This window comes from Chrysemys picta, chromosome 9 (genome assembly GCF_011386835.1).
Source record: "Chrysemys picta bellii isolate R12L10 chromosome 9, ASM1138683v2, whole genome shotgun sequence".
In the NCBI taxonomy this organism is placed as follows: Eukaryota; Metazoa; Chordata; order Testudines; family Emydidae; genus Chrysemys; species Chrysemys picta.
Genome location: NC_088799.1, coordinates 98,673,039 through 98,698,421, shown reverse-complemented (window position 1 = coordinate 98,698,421; position 25,383 = coordinate 98,673,039). Strand labels below are relative to the sequence as shown.

The 25,383-nt window shown below is 43.7% G+C and overlaps 1 protein-coding gene across 7 annotated transcripts in view; it reads right to left on the bottom strand.

The window, feature by feature from the left end:
- FGF13 (fibroblast growth factor 13) overlaps positions 1-25,383 on the bottom strand; it is a 339,123-nt gene that overhangs the window by 160,800 nt on the left and 152,940 nt on the right. For 4 of the 7 annotated variants that reach the window (XM_065556730.1, XM_065556727.1, XM_008179010.4 and 1 more), the window contains one exon: positions 7,166-7,333. The exons of the other annotated variants lie outside the window; for them this stretch is intronic. In XM_065556730.1, the coding sequence (XP_065412802.1) occupies positions 7,166-7,331 (166 nt within the window). In that variant the 5' untranslated portion in view covers positions 7,332-7,333. The remainder of the gene's footprint in view (positions 1-7,165; positions 7,334-25,383) is intronic. 7 annotated transcript variants of the gene reach the window in all.

The window sequence follows — 25,383 nt, the reverse complement described above, 5'->3', positions numbered from 1 at the left end:
GAAATCTGGCTGTGGCAAACAAACAAAACAGAAACACCCATGTTGGCTAGAACTAGGGGGGTGGCATAGCTCAGTGATTTGAGCATTAGCCTGCTAAACCCAGGTTTGTGAGTTCAATCCTTGAGGGGGCCATTTAGGGATCTGGGGCAAAAACAATAAAAAACACAAGCTGTCAGGGACAGTACTTGGTCCTGCTAGTGAAGGCAAGGGACTGGACATGATGACTTTTCAAGGTCCCTTCCAGCTCTATGAGATAGGTATATATCTCCAACTTCCCCTACCCCTATGGAGGGAGGATGTAGATGTGCAGCCAAAGAAGTGAGTGACACTGGTTGGGTGGAGCTCTCATCAAAGAAACCAGCACTGGTTGCTCCTTGCAGGAATTAAAGCAACACTTCATGGCCTGGTCCCCTGACACAGGTAATGGGGAGACACTGCCTGCCTGCCCACAGGTTGAATCACTTCTCCAGTGCAGACAGCTTAGCTCCTGTAACAAAGGATCAGTTCCATCTGCCTGTGAGAGCTTTGGTGAACCTGGCCCACTGTTTTTTCATTCATTCCTTTTAAAAGTACAAGTCATTCTGGAAGATTATGAGTTGCGATTATTTACGAGAAAGGGGTTGGAACCAAATCCCCAGCTCTGAATACCCTTGAACTCAGGATCCAAACTTCACAGCTGGTATCATACAATGGGACAAATCGAACCCTACATCCAAACATCTTTGGGGTGAGATCTGGACCCAATCCATATTTTGCAGTTTGGGCCCATCTCTATTATTCACCAGAGGGATCACAGAGACTTATTGAGGAGCTGTTTTTATTATAGTGTATAATATGTACTTGCTAGTTTAAAGACCTCTTAAACTTTTCAAGTATCAGGGGGTAGCCGTGTTAGTCTGTATCCACAAAAACAACAAGGCGTCTGGTGGCACCTTAAAGACTAACAGATTTATATGGGCATAAGCTTTCGTGAGTAAAAACCTCACTTCTTCGGATGCATCCGAAGAAGTGAGGTTTTTACTCACGAAAGCTTATGCCCATATAAATCTGTTAGTCTTTAAGGTGCCACCAGACTCCTTGTTGTCTTTAAACTTTTCACAATCTCAAATACATCAGTCTTCTTGAGACAGGAATTCTTCCTCCCTCTCTTCTTATTCTCCAGTAATTTACACAGGTATTATAATTAAATCAGGGAATTGGATTAATAGGACTGATTTGTTTGAGAAGAAAGTTGGCATCTACCATTACTATCAATAGTGTCACACTGCTGTGAACATCCAAAGGGACATTCAGTGTGACCAACTGAAGAACAGGCGTTGCCTTTGGTGACAAAAGTGGGACAAAACAGCCCATCTGTCTCACAGTTTGTCCAAATGCCCTACCTTTCTCCTCCCCCTTGGGAGAAGCAACGATTGTGGTGTCAGTCATCCTATTTCTAGGCACAAAGGAACTCAGCCAGTACCAAGGGCAAGCATGGATGCTAATATGCAACAAGCATCTCCTTAACGTTTTCTATCTAATCAGGTTTCCTGTTGGCTGATGAGATCTGCCATACCTCATTACGAGCTTCTATCACAGATTTTTTTTTTTCAATCCAGACGTTGCCATGCTGGTCTGCTTTTTCATGTAAAAAGGTTATGTATGCCCTGAGGGAGGCTGAATGTTACCAAAAAAAAAAAAAAAAATCACATGAAAACAGAACTGTGGGCAAGAGGCCAAACGCTTGATTATAGGACTGTGACTAACCAATGGTGTTTTTTAAAAAATTTCTCTCATTATATCCTCTGTACTAACACAACTCAAATTAGTTTCCCAGAAGCAGACTTCTCTTTATGTGACCATGTTTTGTAAAGATAGCAGCAGCTTATGTTTAAACTATTTAAGAGAACAAATAGTTGCAAAATGTACCTCAGATGGCCTTTCCGATGCTAGTAGCATATTCCTGGCTTGACGGAAGCTATAAAATTGCTCTGCATTTTGCCATTGCTTGAATGTAGTATAGAAGAATGCACAAAAACCCAGGGGCCAGCACCCAGAGATAATATTGACTCCTCTTGATTTGTGCCCTCCTAGAGATCCATGACATTGTAAACTGTGAGAAGGACTCTAGAAAAACAAAGTTAAAAGGTTGCAGAACAAAACTAGCTTTTCTCCTTTTACCTACTCCAAAGGCTCCTGGGACATCAAGGAAGGTCCCTTCAGATCCAGAGTCCATGAGAGAGACATTGTCGTGCTAGAGATGGGCCCGGACCACACCTCAGGATCTGCAAGCCTTTGAGTTCTGGGAAGGTTGGATTCAGATCCAGTTTTTGCTGCTGGCCCACTATTTCTACAATGAGACAAAGCTGATCAATGCCAAAGCTGGTGGCTGAAGCTCATGTGTACCTCTCCAGGTCATCCCTTTGCGAGGGAGCCTTTGGGGTTATCCCAGCTGACTAACAGCCAGGCAGGAAGTGAGGAGCCCAAGTGCTCTCTCTTCCTACTCCACTAAGGGATGAAAGTAACTTAAAGGATTTACCAGTACGCCGGAGTCCTGAGTGGGGGTGTGGCCTCAACCGGAAGAGGTGAGGCCTCAACTGGAAGAGGCAGGGCCATTCAAGATTTAAAGGCCCTGGGGCTCCGGCTGTGACTGCAGAGGCGGCTGGGAGCCCTGGGGCTCAGGGGTGAATTAAAAGGCCTGGGGCTCTGGCCGCCACGGAACTCCGGGCCCTTTAAATCACCGCAGAAGCCCGGCTGCCGGAGATCCGGCGGGGATTTAAAAGGCCCAGGGCTCCTCGCAGTGGCTGGAGCCCTGGGCCCTTTAAATCTCCGCCGCGGAAGCCGGTCCAGTCCGGCACGGCGTACTGGCTCTTGCCGGTATGCTGTACCGTACCGTACCGGCTTACTTTCACCTCTGACTCCATTCCCAGTACTAGAACTGAGTAGACCACGGATTCAAAGACAATGCCTGCACAGCACTGCTATATCCACTGGCACCCTCCCACAAGCAACTGTTCCTAGGGGCCCACAGGGACTGTCCCACTTCCTCTCCTTTGGGTACCAGGAAGCAACAGTCTCTGCCCCACTGCACAGGAAGGGGGCTGCAGAGATCCAAAGACAGGGCCCAGAGCGGGATTCTCCCTGTTGGGACTGTGGAGCAGCTGAGCTTCCATGTCGCTTACCCTACCACACTGACTGCCTTCCTCCCCAGCAAAGGGGGTGTTTCAGCCTCAGGCCCTAGCCCTCCATTTATAAACAGCTCTGCATACATCTACCCCGCTGTGTTTTGGGTCTAGCCCTTCCCTGATCCTTTATTCCTTAAGCTCACCTGCCTGGAAACGGGTTCTTTCATAGAATATCAGGGTTGGAAGGAACCTCAGGAGGTATCTAGTCCAACCCCCTGCCCAAAGCAGGACCAATTCCCAACTAAATCATCCCAGCCAGGGCTTTGTCAAGCCGGGCCTTAAAAACCTCCAAGGCTCTTTGGCTCTTAAGAGCTCTTCTCTCCTGCTGCTTAATTCCCATGTGATGTCCTAAGCCTCTCTGTGGCATCACGGTTGGCTGCTGGCACAATATTGATGTCACGAGTTGATGTTTGTAGCGTCCAATGAACAATAAGCAGCTGAGGCAGGTTATCTTTTAAAGAAACCAACACTGTTCACAAATCCAATGGGGTTTAAAATGTCTCACAAAGAACCAGGGGCTCGTCAAAACTATCCCGAGAGGCTCAGCAATGCTTTTGCTCCTAAAGTGAGGTCTGAGCGAAACACTGATTCAGAGTGGCCAGAAGAGGTCAGGGGAAAGAGGCAGACAGACATGTAACTCTGTGGACTTATGATAGGGTGTTTGTATCCTGATGCCATCGGGGGAGAAAAGGGCTATTTAGTTTCCTTGGGAATAGGAAAATACCTCTCCTACCTTGAAGGGTGCATAGGAGCTGTTAGTTTTGGACAGAGACACCAACAGGTAGGCCTCAACAGAGAAACAGCTCTTTAAAGACAGCATCTGGGTTACGGGAAGGAAATTGGTTTCAGTGAGTGGCACGCTATGCCTGGATTCATCTGGTGATAAGGTCCAAGATCATTGGCAAAACTGCCTTACGGGAATTCAGGGTACATCGGCTGAGTGAAATCATTGATGTAGTGTCAGCAGGGAACCAGGGATGTACATTAACAGTCCAACCCTTCTGCATCACATGCCTGGCACTGTGAACCCCATTGTGACGACCCGCAGCTAGCTCCAGTCCCAAACAAGAAGCTCAAAATTCTAAAGCATAAATTAATTGACTGATTCCAAATATTGGTATGAGAAGGAGGGGCAAAGTGGTGAGAGGGAATTGAGAGAGTTAGGATTTTCTAGACAATCCTATGGCAATAGTCAAACAAAAATGTAAGTATATTTTTATATCCTTTCCAGAGTCTTTCAAATCCATGCAGCGTTTCATATGTATCCCACAGTCTGACATTCAAGTTGGAGAGATTTTTCAGTAGCGACTTAGTTAATTCCAGATTTGGATTTCTCTTTAAAGACGACAATATTATTATAAAGAAGACCTTAATAGCTCTGCTCTGCACAGCCTCTCACATTAACAACTCAAGGACATTTTCCAGTGCCTTTAGGAAAATTTATATTATATTACTTATAACTCCATATGAGTATCAGAGGGGTAGCCGTGTTAGTCTGCATCTGTAAAAAGCAACAGAGGGTCCTGTGGCACCTTTAAGACTAACAGAAGTATTGGAGCATAAGCTTTCGTGGGTGAATGCCCACTTCATCATGCGTCTGATGAAGTGGGCATTCACCCACAAAAGCTTAACTCCATATGAGTAATTCTTTATTTTCAGACAACATGTTAGATCTGCTTTCAGGTTAACTGTTGGACTTGAGTTATTGGGCTAAAGTTTTCTTCAGATGCTCCATTGACTTCAATGATATTATTCTAAGTTTGCACCAAGAGCAGAACTTCGTCACTTTATGCTCAAGATTCTTCGGCTCTATGCCAAGAAAGCACTGAAGAGGACACAATGAGCCCTGAAGTGGGTCTAACACTCTTGCCAGCCAAATTGTAGACTGCAAAGAGAGAGACGCTCCACCACTGTAGCCCTGGGCTACTTTGGAGGCAGAAGAGGCTAAGAGAAATCTTGCACGTATATTTTTCACTCTGACCCAGGCAATGCCTTTCATAAAATACAGGTAAGCCATACAACAATAGAAGTTACCTCCCAAAAGTCCATGGATATGATACCCCTATGAAATACAGAGCCTCTTCAGGGTTGTGCAATTCGCCAATACAGTTGTGCCTTGTCTGATCATTATGAATGCAAAACTCAGGGGGGAGAGGGAATAAAAAAAAGACATTAATCCTTTCATAATGCAACAGAAGATGGAAGGCTTTTCTCTTTTCATATTATAGATTTTCAGGGAGAACAATCTAATGATACCATATGTTGTGGAAAAGGACTTGCACAGCTGTTATAGGAGAGAAAACGTATCTCAAACGGTGGAGAACTAGTAACAGCAACTCTAAGCTTTCAGTCAAAAACAAGACACAATTTTCACTCTTTGGGTCTTTACTTAGGGCCTGAAGCTGCAAGCTTCTCCTGGCAGGTGTGCAGTGCCTTAATCTCCAACTACACCATGCTTCCATAGGGCTCAGCTCCTTTGTAGAAGACAGTACTCAAGGTACACCACCACCATACATACTTTTTCTCTGGACCTCTCTGTCAGAGTGTAAAATACTGATTTACTCACTGAAAACGTTCACAGACATGAACCAGTCACTTGGAGGAACTCAGGTTCTCATTAGAAATTGCACTCAAATGGACAAATCCTTAGTTTCTAAACAAGCAAAACTCTCATTGACTTCAACAGGAGATTTGAGTAGGGACAAAGAAGAAACGCACAATGTGTCTCGAAGGAGGAGAATTGAGTTCAGTGTTTCTAAACCTGATTTTAAAAAAGTCACATCCTGAGAGAAATAACCCCTTCCCTCCCCCTTACATCTGTTTTTGCTTCATGTGGTACATTTTTGAATGGCCTACATGAAGGCCATAAAGCTGTCACATCTGGTAGAATAGCACTTAGTGACGGAGAGAAGTCTTCTTCTAACACTGGTCCGAGGATTATTGATGCAATAAATGGTAGCAGCCCGCAGTTGAGTGAAATATTTGGGTGCTAATAGTAGCAGCTCAACAATTGCACCAGCAGTGGCCATCGTTAAATACAGAGTAATACAAGTCAGATTTGACTAAGGGCTCAGATCTGTTTGCTTTTACATTGCTAGTGAAACTCAATCAAAACAGGATCCAGCCCTAAGTACTCCATCTTAAAATATGATGTCAAGTAGTAGTGACATTATTCATCATGGCAGTTAGTTCCACAGACTGAAGCTTATACAAAAAGTGGGAGGCTTACCAGGTGGGATTTGAGGCAGTAATGAAAAACACATACAGAAGAACAAGACAAAATGTTAAATATAATTACATCTTTAAAAGATAGCTTCATCTTACATACTACCGCAACACGTGAAAGAGACGAATAACTTATTAATAGTTTTACTTTAGTGAACAACAGGTAGATTTGTCCATACCTTTACTTTATCTGAAAAGGAAAACATTCGACTCAGTTTCCTCTATGCATGCATTTCATTTTCTCAAAATGCAACGGGGCGTGCATTACATACAAGGTGTTATCCTGCTTCACTGAAGTACAGCTGTTATGAGCATTCCTGCAGCAGTATGCAGAAGCCTTATGGGGTGGAAGGAGCTGGGGACAAGGGGAATCTGGTTCTGAGTGCCGTTAGTTTCAGCAGAGTGCAGCTTCAAAAATGTCGGGGCGAGAAACTGACTAGGGATTGATGCCGTTTCGAGTAGCAAGCAACTTTTGGCAGCCAAAAAAGGGCAGTGTAATGATGAGAGCTGAAATAAACAAACTTTATTTGAGAAAAGCAGCACAATCTTACTTCTTGTCTATAATACTGTATATGGTTTATACTATACAGTGTCCCGTGATAGACTGTATCAGACATTAACAGGCAAGCAAATGGGGACATGAAGCGCATAACGCTTCCTGTATCAGTTGCACTATATTGACACAGGCTGAAAAACACACAGCACACTAGAGGGACACGTACATTAAAAATAAAAGTAATCATAACAAACAAAACATGGATCCATAGTGCACAAACCTTCCGGCTCTGTGTTCTCTTTGAGGTGCACTTGCTTCAGTGGGCAGCAGAAGATTTCGTGACACTTAGCACGAAAAGGGGACTCTTTTTTCTTTAATTCCGCAGATTGGATGGAATCTTGCCGTAACATAATGTACTCCTGTGTGCCAGGGGGAGCGTCATCCATAACTGTGGTCACCACATAACAAAATGAACTCAAGTTAGAGTTTAACGAAAGAAATCTAGAGACGTATATAAACTATATAATGTGATGTGGGGAAGGAAAAGGGGGAGAAACATTGGTCGCGAGGAAAAGAAAATGAAAAGCGTTAAAAAGGTTTTGTGGTGCTGATGGAGGAGAGGGGTGGGGATAGTTTACTTTGATAAAACAACACTTCTCATAAACATTTGTCCTTTATCTTGTTTCATGCAACCTTCATCCTAATGAAAAAGTACTATCATAATGAGCTGTTGCAGAAAGTAACACGGGCTACTTATTCCGTATCCCCTATGGTCTCTGGAAATACATGCTGTATTCTGCATGCAGATTAAGGAAAACTGAAAGAGAGCATGCCACAGTCTAACCTGCAGATGTTATATTCTGCACCTGAGTTTATAATGTCAGTAAGCCACATTGCCATATCTGCAATGCAGTGCCAACACTTCTCTGTTCCCCACAGTACAACAGAAGACGTCTCGAGTAGGATCAGTAATAACAGATAATTCCTCGCAGCAAGGATGATAATCCAATGGATGGATTATCGCCTTCAAATGGGTAAAAAAGTAGCAGCACAAAGAGTGCATGTTAAATTTTGTTATGGCTTTTCCAGTTGTCCTTTTAAAGCAATATTCCCATTGATACTACAGATGGCACATATTCGGAATTGTTTTCTCAGATCGAATCATTATATTAAGCAGTAAGTTGTGAGATACGGAAATAGCTAGATTTTGAATCATTGACAATGTTACATAGCTAGAGGGTCAAAATGCTATTCTATTAGCTAAAGAAGCTATCCTCACTCCTCACCGAGACATGCAGTGATCTTGGGATTTTGGCCTTAAAATGCAGACCTTTGTCAGGAGCAGTGCCTATTCTCATTGTTAAGAGCGTTTATCATCCTAGTTAGAGATTTGTGACTGTCTAGAGAAGTATAAAACCTCAGCTGAAGATGTGGATTGTAGAACCTCAAACTAATATCTGAAAGAAAAAATCTCAAAGACCAGAAAATTAACAGCATACATGCTATGCTGAATAAACAGTGCAAATATACTAGCAAGACATGAGATCATACACTGTTTGGAGTCTAGACAGATGCCCCAAGCAATCTGACTGGCTAATGTGCTTTCATTTTTAATTAGCGCCTTATAGTTAGCAAGTGGAATTGCATCACCCACTAAAAACAACCCACTTGCCTTAGTGTTGACATCTTAAGCCATCAATGAAAGCAACGAATTTAGTGCTAGTCATTCCTTGGGGATAAGTAACCAGGCTAGTGGTCTTGGGTTGCTCATTAATCCCCAGGAAAGGCCGTGGACCTAGACTGCTGTTGCTTCATTAGATGAGAGGCAGCATCAGTTATGTACACATATAATCCAGGGAAAGTACCATTAAAAGTGATTCATGAACTTATTAGGAAACTATAACTGATTTGAAAAGAGCAACAGGGTCGTTGGAGCACAGGGTCTGGCTGCTGGATAATTGCTCTCTTAACAATCCTTGCTTTGGTTTGGCTTTATTTAAAGGGGACTTTGTGTGCATGAAAGGGACCGGGTTGACAGCTCTGGAGCTGTGGGGCAATTTCTGGGAGTAATCACTGGCTGGGAGGAGCTGGAGGTCCATGATGTGTCAAGGGCCAATAATGCCAGCTGGCTGTTTCTCCACAGGAAATGCGGCGCAGAAATTGCTATTCCTAGAACTTCACTACTAGAACAAAAAATGTTGTAAGGTGGCAAGCGACCTGTGTGCAATGCTATTGACGTCAATGGTGCAGTGACCGGACGATGATCCCCGTGGTATTTGCAAAATTAAAGGATACAGTGTGCGGCTGTTGAACATTATTAGCCAGGAGGGAAGTGAGATGCACATGCTACCTTCAAACAGCCAGCCAGCTGATCAGTAGCAACCCTGCTGTCATATCATCAGCCAGGGGCAGGAAATGTGGAGTGGGCCTGATCCTGCAAGATGCTGAGCCTCTTTGGAGGGATGCAGAGAGCTCTTAGCTTCCAGATAAGATGAAGGAGATCAACATAGCATACAAGGTGCTTACCATCTTGCAGTATTGGGCCCTACATTTGTACAGAGAGGAAGCAAGCCGGCTAGCTGCTGCAAATAAGGGAGAGCAACTATCTATTGGTAGATGGAAGCACTGGCCAGGAAGAAGGCCTGCTGCTTGCAAGGTGACCAAGGAAAGAGGTTTGCTGACTGCAAGAAAGGAGAATTGGGCGGGAGAACAGCTTACACTGCTTTCAACAAGTGAGCAAGAAGATTTGCCCGTGGCAAGAGGAATGGGTGGGGAAGTACTTGCAATGGGGTAGAGCAGAGCTACTCTAGTAACAAAGCTGAAGAGATGGGGTAGACTTATTCTTCCCAGTGTACTGACCTGGTTACTTGGTTAAGTGTGGGGGTTTTGTTTTAAATGCTCAGGATACTCTCAGAAACATAAAAAAGCAAATACCATCCAATCAGCTTTCAAGATGGATTCCGTTCATTTTAAAATTATGATGCACAGAATAGATACCGTATAAGCCAGGGGTGGGCAAATTTTTTGGGCCGAGGACCACAGCTGGGTGGGGAAATTGTATGCAGGGCCAGGGCAGGGTTGTGGGGTGCGGGAGGGAGTGCAGGGTGTGGGAGGGGATGCGGTGTGCAGGAAGGGGCTCAGGGCAAAGCATTGGGGCAGAGGAGGGGTGCAGGGTGTATGAGGGGGCTCGGGGTAGGGATGCAGAAGGGGTGCAGAGTGCAGGAGGGGGCTCTGGGCAGGGGGTAGGGGTGCAGAGTGTACGAGGGGGCTCAGGGCAGGGGGCTGGGGTTCAGGAGGGGTGCAAGGTGCAGGCAGGGGGCTTAGGGCATGGAGTTGGGGGGTGGGGTACAAGTGAGGTTTGGGCACAGGCCCAGCGCCGCTTACCTCAAGTGGCTCTGGGGTGGCAGCAGCGTGCACTGGGGCCAGGGCAGGCTCCCTGCCTGCCTGCCTTGTCCCCAGCCCTGCGCCACTCCCGGAAGCGCTGTGGCCCCTGGGGACGGGGGTGGAGGGCTCCGCGTGCACTGCCTTTGCCGTGCCTCCAGGTACCTCCCCTGAAGCTGCCATTGGCCATGGTTCCCCGTTCCTGGCCAATGGGAGCTGCGGGGGGCGGTGCCTGGAGGCAGGGCAATGCATGGAGCTCTTTGGCCCCCCACCCGGGGGCCGCAGGGACGTGGTGCTGGTGGCGGCATGGTCCAGATGCGACCTCCGGGCTGTAGTTTGCCCACCCCTGGTATAAGTAGTAGCAACATGCTTCCCCTCCCCACCCCCGCCTCCTCCCCCATATCTAGCATCAGTTTGGTGCATGACCTCTGACTGTCAGAGAACCACTTTTGAGCAATCCAAACTCGTCACAGTGTGAGCCACAGACCTAGGGAACTAAGAGCACAGGCATTACCAATCCCCTAGTCCCGGCCCGCGCTCCCCCCTCAGGGACCCTGGCAGCACAGCGGAGCTGAGTGGCGTCTGCCTGCTCGGACCAATGGCTGCCGGCCCCTCCCTGTGGCCCAGGTACAGGGCGGGGCCTTTCCTCCGCACGCTGCCCCCGTGCCGAGCACCCCTGCAGCTAATGGGATGCTGCAGGGGTGGTGCCCGGGGAGAAGCGCGCCCCACCCCGCCCTAGAGCCCCAGGTAAGTGCTGCACCCTCTCCCAGAGCCTGCACTCCCTTCCCCTCCCCATTTACCCCCTCCCGCCCCCAAACTCCCTCCCAGGGCCTGCAAACCAATCCCCTACCCCAGACCACCTCCCCCACCCAAACTCTGCCCAAGAGCCTTAGGCAGGTGGGGGGGTGGAGTTTTTGGGGGGGCAGAGTTTTTTGGGGGGGCGGGTTCTGGGTGGCATGAGTGACATTGGCCCGCTGGGAGGATTTGAGGACGGGCACTGGCTCTAAGGTAAATTGAGTTTGAGACCCCTGCCCTAATCTTTCAATTTGTCTTCACCAAAACACATTTATTTTCAGTTAATTTAAATTTAAATAGAGAAATTAAGGTCCAAATCCTCAACTGGTGGAAATCAGCCTAGGTGCACTGAAGTCATTGGAAGTAGGTGCATTATGCCAATTTACAAGAGAGGCTCTGGGTTAAAAGATCTCATTGGACTTTGTCATTATGCTCCGCACGGTAGGAATCATTAGATCATTAACATCCAGGGTCAATCTTAGAAACAAATTCTAATAAAATGTTAATGCTGAATGATGTATGAGTGACATAATCAATGTCATCATTTTGAAAGCAGTAGTTAAACCTTTTCTTAACATGATGAATGGCCTAAAGTCAGACAGAGAATTTATTACAGAACTAGAAAAACATTACTGTCTCCTATTTCATGATGTAATGTCAGTCATACAACTTAAGGGAGCCACTGAAAGGAAGGATACAGACACAAGTCAAGGACCTCAATTACAGCCCGGACGCGCCAATTAGTGCGAAACGTTGAACAGCACAGTCTAATGCAACGAGCTTGCAGAAACTGATCAAATCCACTATTTGAAGAAGGACAAAACATAGAGGAGCGCTACACTGCAGTGATTTCTCGGTGCACTTTGTGAAGGAGATAAGCACAAATAGAAAATTAGAGGAAAATCTCACAGCAGCAGAACCTCAAAATAAGTTCACTAACAGGAAAAACCAGCGAGAAAATACTAGCTGAACCCATCAGGTGAATCATGGGAGGTGGGGGGGGACAAAAAACATGCCAAAATGCAGTTCAGTGACATTCACAAGCTAAGCAATCGACGCACTCCCAACCATGCCTAAACGGGAATGTAAAGAATAACTGTGAATGAACTTCCACGCAAACAGCGACACTCGGTACAAAAATAAATCTAGGCACCTTCGTTATCGCTGAAGCTGCACTACTCACTGATGGATTGCCTGCTGCATTTGGCACAAACTGAAGCAGCAGTTGCTTGTTGTGTCTTTTGCTCTTTATGCAGTAAAGCGCAATATGAAGAAACCAGTGCCATGTTGGGACCCAAATAACTGCGGTGACTAAATATACTCAATAAGTAAGGCCTAGTTACACATGCACTCGGGTGCACTGGCAGGGTTTTGAAATACAGAAGATGCTAGAAGCTCAGAAACTATTTAAAGCAATACTCCCCAATTCCTATATACTACACTCCTGTACAGATACACGTCTAGTATTCGTCTACCACTCTTTGAGCATAGCATCCATATGGCATTATTAAATCAAGACCATTTTAACGTCTGAAGTATTCCTATATTTAAAAGCAAAACACAGCTGATAAATCTTCAGACTGGCTGTGGCAAAGCATAAAAAGCTCCCATTGACTTCATAGTGTATTGGTCCAGGCCCAAAGAGGACAATGTATAGCACAGTATATCTACAAGAATACTACCAGTAGTGTGATTAACTTCCAGAAATTACTAACTCCATCACTCAGAGTGCATGAAACCTCAGGAGGAAAATATGGGACATGTATTCTCAACAAATGCAATGTGAAAATAAACCTAGAACACTGAGCATAAGTAATATTGTGATTGTGTGTCTGTGTATACATTATATTATATATACATATACACACACACACATATACACACACCTACATACACACACACACACACAAACCCCTGTGCCCCAAACAAAGATGGTGAGAGAACTGAAGGTCTTAGTAGTATTTCCAGCAGTTGGTGAAGACTGATTACAGATCTACAACTGAAGTGTCTAATGATCACACCAGAAATTAAATGGATTAAACTCATTGAGTTTCTTGGAGGCAGAATGCCTCCCAGTGTTCCCCCACCTCCCAGCGTAATAAGGCTCTGCACCACCCCTTGCTATGGTTCCCAAGCTGACAGCATGCTCTAGACTAGAATGTCTGTATAGGAACTGTTCTCATACAGTTGCATAATTATATTCCTTGACTCGCTTTGTGTCCAAGGGCAAGTCATACGACCCATCTTTGCCTTTGTTTCCCCATCTGTAAAACAAGGACAACACCTCTTACCCTACATACCTCACAGGGCCATGGCAAGGCAAAATTAATGTTTGTCAAGTGTTTGAAGATCCTCAGGGGCAAGGTGCTAAAAAAACGCTGAGTGGGGTTGTGTTAAAGAACAGGCTGGTTAATACTGGCCTAAGTTAATGGGACAGCACAAAAATAATGCATCAACTGTGGATAAAGAGCATACCCACAAAAGCCATTTATTAAGCAGTTAGCATAAAACAGCTGCAGTTACCCGTATATTTCCCAAGGCAAAAAATTCAACTAGGTAAATGTAGTATCACTCAGTGCCACATCTCTTGGCTTTCTATTTTAAAAACCCCTGATGGCAAAAAGCCAGTAAGAAAAAGTTTCCCTCTTCCCTCAGCCATGGAGTGAAATTACAGTGGTCAGGGACAAGTATGCTTCCATCACAATCCTTTTTCAGATTCGCTCAAACACATTGGCATTAAATAATGCACTAGCTAAAAACTCAGGTATTTTTTATTTATGTCCCATTACTTCTGAGTCAGAATAGTCCCACCTAACATTTCTAAACTTTGTAACACCAATGGTCATTAGACTACAAATCTTTCCATAGTTTTCAAAGCCTTGGCTATGATTCTGACTGGGCTACTCTTCCCCCAGAATTCTGTGCTTAATAAAATTGACAAGAAAGCATCCTTTTGCTACAGTGAGGAAGCTGAAGCTGTACACCTTAAATCTATGGCCTGTTTTACCTTTAGCTGGCTATCAGTTTTACCCATGGAAACCTCTAGCTCTGTAACCACAAAGCTCAAGGTACCATAGAGTAAAAGAAGACATTGTATCTTTGCCTTTTCCAGGATATTAAACCTTTGCATGTGGCCAATCTCCCCAGCCCTGATGATGCTTGCCAGGAAACTCTCCAGTCCTGGTATGATACATTTGACATTATTTTAGATCTGTCCTTCTCTGGGTTAGCTGTACTTTGACTTCCCTCCCTAGGCGACTTGACACATGAATTACCTCCTTCTTGAGGTTTTCTTTCTTTGATTCCTGTTGGCAGTTTTGAATGTAGTAAGGCCCAAGATGTTGACATCCTCTTGCTCTTTGTCTGCAGTACATTATTCTTCCAGGAGAACTACTGTCTTGGCTCAATAATAATAATACCTAGCTCTTATTTAGCACTTTTAATCAGTAGATCTCAAAGCACTTCACAAGGAGCTCAGTTTCATCATCTCCATTTTACAGATGAGGAAACAAAACACTAAACATCACTGCTGTCTTCCACTTGTTTTCTTGCAACTTAAACTTAACATAGCTCAGTGGTTTGAGCATTGGCCTGCTAAACCCAGTGTTGTGAGTTCAATCCTTGAGAGGGCCATTTAGGATTTAGGACCAATCCCCAGACAGATTTTTGCCCCGCTTTGAGCAGGGGGTTGGACTAGATGACCTCCTGAGGTCCCTTCCAACCCTGATATTCTATGAATTCTTGGTATTTCTCTATGAATATGTGTAGGTGTGAGAGAGAATATCAGGAAAATGAGAAAGAAAACAGAAAAGAGAAGGTGGAATAAGGTCTAGAATCGTTAAAGTATGATTGAATGAAATCTTAAAAAAAATACAATGGGAAATACAAGAGTTCTGAAGGAACTCAAATATGAAATTGCAGAACTACTACCCGTGGTACATAACTTATCACTTAAATCAGCTTCTGTACCAGATAACAGGAGGATAGCTAAAGTGACACCAATTTTTTGAAATGGCTCCAGCGGCAATCCTGGCAATTACAGACTGATAAGTGCAACTTCATTATCAGACAAATTGGTTGAAACTATAGTAAAGAATAGAATTATCAGACACATAGATGAACACCATTTGTTGGGGGAAGAGTCAATAAGGCTTTTGTAGAGGGAAATCATGCATTACCAATCTATAAGAATTCTTTGAGGAGGTTAATACATATATGGACAAGGGTGATCCAGTTGATAGAGTGTACTTGGACTTTCTGAAAGCCTTTGACAAGGTCCCTCACCAAAGGCTCTTAAGCAAAGTAAGCAGTCATGGGATAAGAGGAAAGGTTCTCTCATGGATCAGTAACAGATTAAAAAATAGGAAACAAAGAGTAGGAAGAAATGATCATTTTAGAATGCAGAGAGGTAAATAGTGGGTTCCCCCAGGATCTGTGCTGGCACCTGTGTTGTTCAACATATTCATAAATGATCTGGAAAAAGGGATAAACAGTGAGGTGACAAAGCTTGCAGATGATGCAAAATTACTCAAGATGGTTAAGTCCAAATCACACTGCAAAGAGTTACAAAGGAAACCTCACAAAACTGGATGCGTCTGGGCAACAAAATGGCAGCTGAAATTCAATGTGGATAAATGCAAAGTAATGCACATTGGAAAACCTAGTCTCCTTTACACAGATAAACATAATTCTACTATATATACACAAAATGCTAGGATCCAAATTAGCTGTTACCGCTCAAGAAAGATCTTGGAGTCATTGTGGATAGTTCTCTGAAAATGTGCAGCGGCAGTCAAAAAAGCCAACAGAATGTTAGGAACCATCAGGAAAGGGATAGATTATAAGACAGTAAATATAATGCCACTATATAAATCCAGGGTACGCCCATACCTTGAATACTGTGTACAGTTCTGGTCACCCCATCTCAAAGGAAGATAGATTAGAATGGAAAAAATATTGAGAAAGGCAACAAAAATGATTAAGGGTATGGGACAGCTTCCATATGAGGAGAAACTAAAAAGACTGGGGTTGTTCAGCTTGGAATGAGACTACAAAACGGGGATATGATAGAGGTCTGTAAGTCATGAATGGTGTGGAGAAAAAGCATTATTTACTCCTTCAAATAACACAAGAATCAGGGGTCACCCAATGAAATTAATAAATAGGTTTAAAAAAACAAAAAGGAAGTAATTCTTCACACAATGCACAACTATAAACTCGTTGCCAGGGGATATTGTCAAGGCCAAAGCTATAAGTGGGTTCCAAAAAGAATTAGCCATTGATGGACCTATCCTTCATGAACTTATCTATTAGCCAAGAAGGCCACCTAAATATCTCATTGCCAGATGTGTGGACTGGACGACGACAGGGGATAGATCACTTGATTGCCCTGTTTTGTTCATTCCCTTTGAAGCATTTGGCTTTGGCCACTGTTGGAAGACAGGACTGGGCTAGATGGACCATTGGTCTGATCCTGTATGGCCATTCTTGTGTAAATACATTAATCCTTCATATGTGACACTTGGCACACACGGAACGTTGGCTCTAGAAGTAAGGCTATTGAAAGTACGTCCTGCTATAGACCTGATCCAAAGCTCATTGAAGTCACTGGTCCTTGTACATTGAGTTTTCTTGCTGGGATCATATCGTGCGCATTACTTTAGGAACTTCTGAATAATACAACAAAAGGAAGTGTTCAGAACACACGCTGAATCAGGTGTCTTTACAGCAAATGAAGTTTCCAAGACTTAAACTGGAAGCAGTTCCAGTCAGTGCAAATCTGAAAAAAAAATATATCAGGTGGCAAGGGATAACGTGATGGGCATTAATGGTACTTCATATTCACAGCGAGTGGGCTTCAATAGGGTTCTGCCCAGGTAAAAGGGACCATAGCACATTATATTTCAGGGAAATGCCTGTGGCATAGGCTACAGATAGAGCGACTGTGTATATTCTTCTATTGTAGTTTGCCTTTTCACTGTATTTGGCAGCTACAAAGGTCTGTTAGGCACATACACAGTAAATAGCCCTGGTGCTTCTTTTCATTAGCTGCTTTGTTTTCCACATGATTCATTCCAGTTGCTGGTGTAAATTTTATTAGCCATCTGGGCAGCGTAATGAACCCATTTGCGTACTCTGTATTACAAAATACTTACAGCTAATTTTTTTTAAAAGCTGTTCTGGAGTTGCCACACATTCAAATCCTCTTAATGATAACAAGACCCATCTGTGCAATTCTCTCCACATGGCTTTGCCCGGCTCCTCCTTCCTGATATGCTGTCAGGCAGTAGGTCTGCCAGAGCAATATTAAAAACTCAAAATCTTGTTATCCGGTTTGCACGTTCACAAGTTTGAGGGCGGGTGTGTGTGTGTTTTGCTTGATTTCTAGGAATGGCAGATGATATCATGCAAATCACGAAGGACTATATTCTTTAACCTTTACTGCTGATGTGCAGTGCCTCACTGCTTCACTGGTACCACTGTAATCAAACACGGTTGAAAATCAATTCACTCTGGAACTGGTTGAAAAACAGGAAGAAAAAATCTCATGACATTTTAAATGAAATTCAACCCCAGGCTTCCCCCGCCCCCATCAAAATTCAGATCCTGACCAGCACTCGCTCTCCTTACACATGGAAACTTCCTCATTAAGATGGAGTTAGCAACTGATGACCGACTGCCTGAAATAGGACATGACGACTGTCATTCATTTTACATGGATTTACAATGGATTCAATTTAATCTATTTAAATATGGTGGGCGTTTGAAGTTGGGCATTGCCTCTTTGGAAAATCTGAAGTACTTACAAATATTGGGGAAACCAAGCTGTTTATTTAAGGTATGGTGAGCACTGTACTATCTGAACCAACAATGGTTCACACTGCTGATCTGAACTAAGTCGAGGTATTAGCTGGTACCAGTGGTGCTGGAACTCGGGGTGCTGTGCTCCAATTTCTGCAGTGGGGTACATGCCAATTTTCAATCATAGAGATTTTTAAAAATCACCAGTGACTGCCCAGGATGCTAGTTATTGCTCCCAACTAATCCCTAAAGAGCTGTGCCGAAACCTAATCCTAACTATGGCTTGTGGGTCCCTAAAGCAGAGTTCCTGAATATCTACTTAGCAGAAATTCCTCCTGTCCCCGTTTGCCTGACCTGAGGGAAAGCAGTTGGACCACTTCACTGACTCCCAGCAAGCCACCGCATTTGGAAACAGCAGAATTTGAAACTTATTCACAAAACTCTACCCCTTTTAAAATTCTGGAGGCCTAGATAGTTAGACTACAATCCTTTGAGGGGTTTTTAACACTTCAGGTGGATTTCTGCCATCCCAGTTATCTTAAACAGCATAAAGGTTAATAGTACTTATTGCAAAGTCCATCGAATCTCTGCTCTCAGCACTCATCCACAATGAGCCCAACACAGGTTGTAAATGGTGTTTTGAATCTGGAACAGATAATACTCCAGCACAGACCTCTATCACTTGAACTAAAGAAATAACTCCATTAGTTGGTAGTTACCCTCTTACAGTCCAGCCATCAGAGGGGAATGAGACACTCTTTGCACAAAATATGCCTTCAGTGAGATGAAGATAAAAATGAAAGGGACTGAATTCACAAACTATGTTTCACTCAATATTTTCCTTCTGTTTCAGAATCCTTCTCTTGAATATTGTCTTGTATTGTATCAAATAATCTGAGCGCTAGTGTCTGATCCCAGAACATGCAGAATTTTGAGTTTATTCAGATAGAATCTGGAAAGTTCAACTCGTTTGTTTGCAATGTTCTTTTTAAGCTTGGCTAAAGCCTTCTCTCTGGCTGTGTAGTAGAGCTGTGATCTGGAAGAAAATAGCAACTAAGCCTCTTTAAATGCTGTATTTTTGATCGCACATGTTGCAAGCAGAATGCTATACCTATTCCCTGGGTCAAAGAAAATTATATACAACAGTGCTGCTTCCAGCCTGTGCATTAGCTTTCCTTGTGGGGATACATGGGATCTCTCTCCACATAACAAAAAATGTCTTTCACATCTAACGTCCTAAATTTGTCTACAAATGCAGTTGTGGACACATTTCCTTCTCCTGCTGGGACACCATTTGTGCTTACATTTCTGGACTTAACCTGATTTTCTGGACAGTCCAGGCATTCATCTATAACCAAACTGCTTTTGGTTAACTCTGAAATCTGCCCAGTGTTCCATGATGCATCTATCAATTTGACTTTACTGTGACCATGCATGAGAGCACAGTTTGACCAGAATCATGCAATTCTATTACCTTTCCCAAGCTACCTATCTGTAGCCACCTTTAGGTCAGTCTTCTGCAGAACCAATCCTTAATTTCTAGCTCCTACACAGCACGCTCCAGCCCTGCCCTGCCAATGAGCTGTCAGATGCATCCAAGTTCCTTATGGGAGCTGGGAAAGCTCCATCGTTTGGTTCTGTCACAATGGTGGCATGAAATTCTCTCCCTAAATGTAAAGCTGCATCCTTTCCCTTCTCGTACATCGTAGTCCTCCTCGGTCATGCAGTGTGGCACGTGCACCCACTCGCATTTACCGCTGCAGTCCAATTAACGGAGTCAGGAATTCATGCCACAATTGTCACTTCAGGAGAAAATGCTGCTTCCCTATCTGCTTGATGTGGGTTTCTATGAGTGAGCGGAGCTGAAACTTCCACTTCCAAACAGCCCTGGTACTTTAAGCACTGCAGCAGCTGGCCGATTTCTTTATGGTCTCCCAGTCATTTGTCGAGGGCCGGCTGTTAAGAGTCACGTGCCCGTTGGAGCCAATGGTTTTAGGAGCTATGAACATGCTGGAGTGTTACGGGGACTTGACAGACAAGCATGGCTAAACTGGGCTTGCGGCGGCATGCTCACACGGCAGCACCCACCTGCTCTGTTTTAATGGCTGACCAGTCGCAGCTCGATTACAACACAGACAGGAAACCCTACGGTTTAGTCCTTTCTATCAAAAGGAGCCGCGCTGATATCTGCCATGCGCGGGAAAGGCCATTAGACTTGCAGCCAACCTTTTCGGTGTAAATTGGGGGATAGAGGAAGCAGCCTGGCATGGGCCAGTCAGTCAGGCATCCCACTCAGGCCATTTGCCCCCCAGCCAATAGCAGTGCAGCCTTTACCAGATGAAACACCATTGCCTGGATGCTGCCATTTTGTGTATGCATGTTGGCGAGGGCTGACCCACACAATAGCTTTTGCTAGAAGGCCACGGCTTTCAGTACTGGAGCCGAATGGGCTGCTTATAGTAAGAGATGGCTATCTTGACTTTAGTAAAGCTTTTGATACTGTCTCGCATGACCTTCTCATAAACAAACTAGGGAAATGCAACCTAGATGGAGCTACTATAAGGTGGGTGCAAAATTGGAAAACTGTTCCCAGAGAGTAGTAGTTAGTGGTTCACAGTCATGCTGGAAGGACATAAGGAGGGGTCAGTTCTGGGTCCGGTTCTGTTCAATATGTTCATCAATGATTTAGATAATGGTATACAGAGTACACTTACAAAGTTTGGAGACGATACCAAGCTGGGAGGGGTTGCAAGCGCTTTGCAGGATAGGATTAAAATTCAAAATGATCTGGACAAACTGGAGAAATGGTCTGAAGTAAATAGGATGAAATTCAATAAGGACAAATGCAAAGTACTCCATTTGGGAAGGAGCAATCAGTTGCACACATACAAAACGTGAATGAAATGAAACTCCTCGGAAGGAGTACTGCAGAAAGGTATCTGGGGTCATAGTGGACCACAAGCTAAATATGAGTCAGCAGTGTACAGCTGTTGCAAAAAAAGGGAACATCATTCTGGGATGTATTAGCAGGAGTGTTGTAAGCAAGACACGAGAAGTAATTCTTGCACTCTATTCCACGCTGATTAGGCCTCAGCTGGAGTATTGTGTCCAGTTCTGGGTGCCACATTTCAGGACGGATGTGGACAAATTAGAGATACTCTAGAGAAGAGCGACAAAAATGATCAAAGTTCTAGAAAACATGACCTATGAGGGAAGATTGAACCAATTGGATTTGCTTAGTCTGGAAAGACATGATAACAATTTTTCAATTACGTAAAAGGTTGTTACAAGGAGGAGGAAGAAAAATGTTTTTTCTTAGCCTCTGAAGATAGGACAAGAAGCAATGGGCTTAAATTGCAGCAAGAGAGGTTTAGGTTGGACAGTAGGAGAAACTTCCTGTCAGGGTGATTAAGCACTGGAATAAATTGCTTAGGGAGGTTGTGGAGTCTCCATCATCGGGGATTTTTAAGAGCAGGGTAGACAAACATCTGTCAGGGATGGTCTAAATAATACTTAGTCCTGCCATGAGTGCAGGGGACTGGACTAGATGACCTCTCGAGGTCCCCTCCAGTTCTGTGATTCTATGAGAGTAAGTGAGAAAGACCCGAGCATCAAAGCAGAAGCAAAGGGAGACTAAAAACTGGTGTGGCAAGGTTAGCTCAGTGAATGTTTCAGTGCAGCATGAAATACGACCATTAACTTGTAATTAAGAAACATATGGTGGGGGGCGGGGGGGAAGCCCATTGTAGCATGGGGAAGTCAGGAGAGCGGAGACATGGATAGCAGGAGTACTGAGACAAAGGCCCAGAGCTGGGAAGGAAGCGTATCTCAGAGCGCTATAGTACACTAATTATTAACATACTATAACACTCTTGTGCAGTGTAACATTCACTGTAATAGGAATCTGAATACTAATATAGCCCTGTTCTGAAGCTAAGAGAAAGGATTCAAGCTGAATGGGAAGTTGAGAGAAGTGTGATTACCAGGAGATATTTTCTTACAGTGCACGGGCTGTGAAGGAGACAACAATTTCCCTAGGGAAGGGGGTGGGGTGGGGGGGAAGAAACAAAGGAAATCAGGGTCATTCCAGAAAAGCATATAAAAAAAATAGAAGCCGATGTAGGCTGACAAAACTGTCAAGTAGGATTGTATCTGTCCTGGAATTTTGAAAGAAGCGTTTGTTTAATCTCTTGGGAAACATGGGACGGGGACTGGAGAAAAGCTAATCGAAGACTGGATTTCAGGGAGGATCTAGATTGCGGTGGCTCTTAACAGCTAAAGATGTGAGATCAACTTGAGAAAGGGGAAGAGCCTGGAGATACTAATCAGAATGGATAGGTGTACGCCTCCACATTTGAGTTTCTTAGCATGGATTCACAAAAGGAAGGAACACAACAAACCTGATTTTTGATTCAGTGCCAGCACAGAAAGAGTTGTCAGGAGGAATGGCCTTGGGAAAGCTTTTTACAAGGGAGCACAAAGGACAATATCAGCAGATGCAAACTAGCAGTATGCTGCAGAAAGGAACGTTGTGTGCTACCGCTGCATTGAAAAGCAGCAAGTGTCTGTTACCGCTCATTTGGCAAGACAATTAAAAGTCTGCATGTGCTTCTGACACAAATCTTAAGAGTGAATCATTTGTAGAAGCAAATAACCCTGTATCTACATTGTCAATTGCATGTATTAGCGCACTCCGAGCACCACAAATCGCTGCTGACACAGCTTCTCCAGCCCAGTCTGGTGTAGCAGTTAGCTTGTCAATGTTGTGACTGACCAATACACTTCAAATGATTTGAAAATTAGCCAACTTGTGTTTTTTCCTCTAGTTCATGAAGTGTAAAGTCATTAGATCAGATATAAGAAGATGGCATTTTAGTGGAGTTCATGACAAGGCCTGACATAATACTCTAAAATATGGTCTCCTTGCTTAGCTTCATGCAATAACAGAAGGAAACTTCAGAAATCCTCCCTCATTTGAATTAGCAGATGTACCTCACAATAGCTTTTCCTCTATGTACTTATTTAAATGATTTTGGAAACTGTTTGAAGTCACGCTGATTACAATACCCTTATTATATAGTGCAGTTATACTGAAATTGAAATGTAAGCACACTGTGGTTTTGCTTTTCAATATCAATCAATACTATCAGCACTAAATCATATAAGCAGAGGATTAACAGTCTGATTTACTTGGGAGTTCATCTTAATACATATACTTTCAGAATCACGGTGTATTAATTCTAAGATATTTACACTGTAATTATCCCCAGTCATGTAGCAATCTTTCTACTTCTGAATTAGTGGTATTTCCAGATACCCAAAAGCATAATCATTGTGTCGTTTCAAAGCAACTTCACCATAATTACAACCCCCTTACTAGAAAGGGTGACTTTAAATTAGTTGTTCCCATTTACACATATAGAGAACTGACCACCCAGGGTTTTGCGATACTAAAGACAAAAGGTTTCAAGTTAAAATGAGGGAGAGAGAGAGAAATGGCTAGTGCTGCAGATAACAGAACAAGGGAGTGATCTTCTGATTTTATAAATCAATAACCTTCAACCACCCCCATGTAGTCACTTGGTTAATTTTGTCAGATGCTAACCAGGCAAGCCAGTCATACATCGGAGGAGGGCATTCATTGCAAATTCATTGTACTCTGAAGGGAAGGGAGTTCAGAAGGGAGACACTCACTGGAAAACCTGAGCAGAACTTCATTACACGGTCACCTGTAGTAACTTCTCCTAGTGCCTCCTTAACTCTGAGTCAGGGATCTCCTCTCTGCACAGACTCTTCCCAACCTTTAATTTGCCCTGAAACTGCTTCAAACTGGCTTCTCTTACTGCGCAACAGTTCACCCAGTACAAGACAAAGGCCTCTCTAGTCATGTTGAAAGGCCCAATCATGTCCTCATATGCTCACTAGCACCTCCGTTATGTCTTCCAGGTTCTGATTTCCTTCTTCTACCACTTTCCTACTTTCCAAAATTCATAAAATCATAGAATATCAGGTTTGGAAGGGACCTCAGGAGGTCATCTAGTCCAACCCCCTGCTCAAAGCAGGACCAATTCCCAACTAAATCATCCCAGCCAGGGCTTTGTCAAGCCGGGCCTTAAAAACCTCCAAAGAAGGAGATTCCACCACCTCCCTAGGTAACCCATTCCAGTGCTTCACCGCCCTCCTAGTGAAAAAGTTTTTCCTAATATCCATCCTAGACCTCCCACCCTTGCAACTTGAGACCATTGCTCCTTGTTCTGTCATCAGGTATCACTGAGAACAATCTAGATCCAAATTCTGTTCCTCTGTCAAACCGGAGCCGCAAGTGGTCCACTTTGGGACTAACCCTCACATTCTAAATTTCTCTTTGAACAAAAAAACCCACTGCGTATAACATCGTAGACACAAAGTTTGAGACTATCATCACCCTCACACGCTATATCTCACCAATACTGAAGGGCAGCCTCATTCCTCCACTGCCTTAACAAAGAAAGTGTGAATTTTCTTGGCTCAAATAGGAACAGACAAGCAGCTAGGCAATTAATTAAATGGATGTGAAAAGTTATATTGGGGTAAAAAAAATACCATGAGAAAGTGACTATCTTGCCAACACACTGGACAACAAAGGACCCCAACCTTGGACTCTATGATCCAAAAGCTTAGGTTCTGGCCTTAAATTAAAAAAAAATCGGGGCTGCAAAATGGCACCCACAAAACCAAAAGCTTGATTAAAGCCAGTCTAGAAATTTAACTCTTTATATGGGTGTACAATTTTGTGCAGGCAAGCATTTAATCATGGTGGGGGGAAATCCAAATTTACACTTGCAAAGGTGTCCAATTGGGATAGCTGGACCGCTAACCACCCAGCGAGTCCATGAAAATACTATTGTGCGTACAATCATCTCTGTGCACCCACAAATCATATGCATATGCAAACACTGCAAATAAAAAACGTAGATGCTCCTTTTGGATTTAGATAGTATTGGTTTGCATAGAGAGTGAAAAACTGCATTTAGCCAAGTTGTAAATAATTTGAATTGGCAGTCATCTGAGTTGGTGATCAGTCAGAATTGTGTTGGCAAAGTGGAACAAAGGAAATGCTGAAAGAGATTTGGCCAAGGCCAACGTAGCCTTGCAGTTGTCTGTGACTGAGTGACAAATGTTTTGCAACTACTGGGGAGGGGGTTGATGATGAGATTAGAGAAAATATAGATATTTTAAATTTGTTAGGACCCCACAAGCCTTTCCATACACTGGACAACAAAGGACCCCAACCTTGGACTCCATGAAATTTCAGATTTAAATAGCTTAAATCATGAAATTTATGATTTTTTAAATCCTATGACCGTGAAATTGGTGAAATTGACCAAAATGGACCATGCATTGGGTAGGGGTCTAGCTATCAAGCATCAGAATCCCCCACCAGGTGAAACAAAAGACAGCTTCCCCCAGCCGCGCCTGAAAGGACCACACTGAAACCTGGGTCTCAATTAGTTCTTTGTGTTTCACACATTAATAAAATCT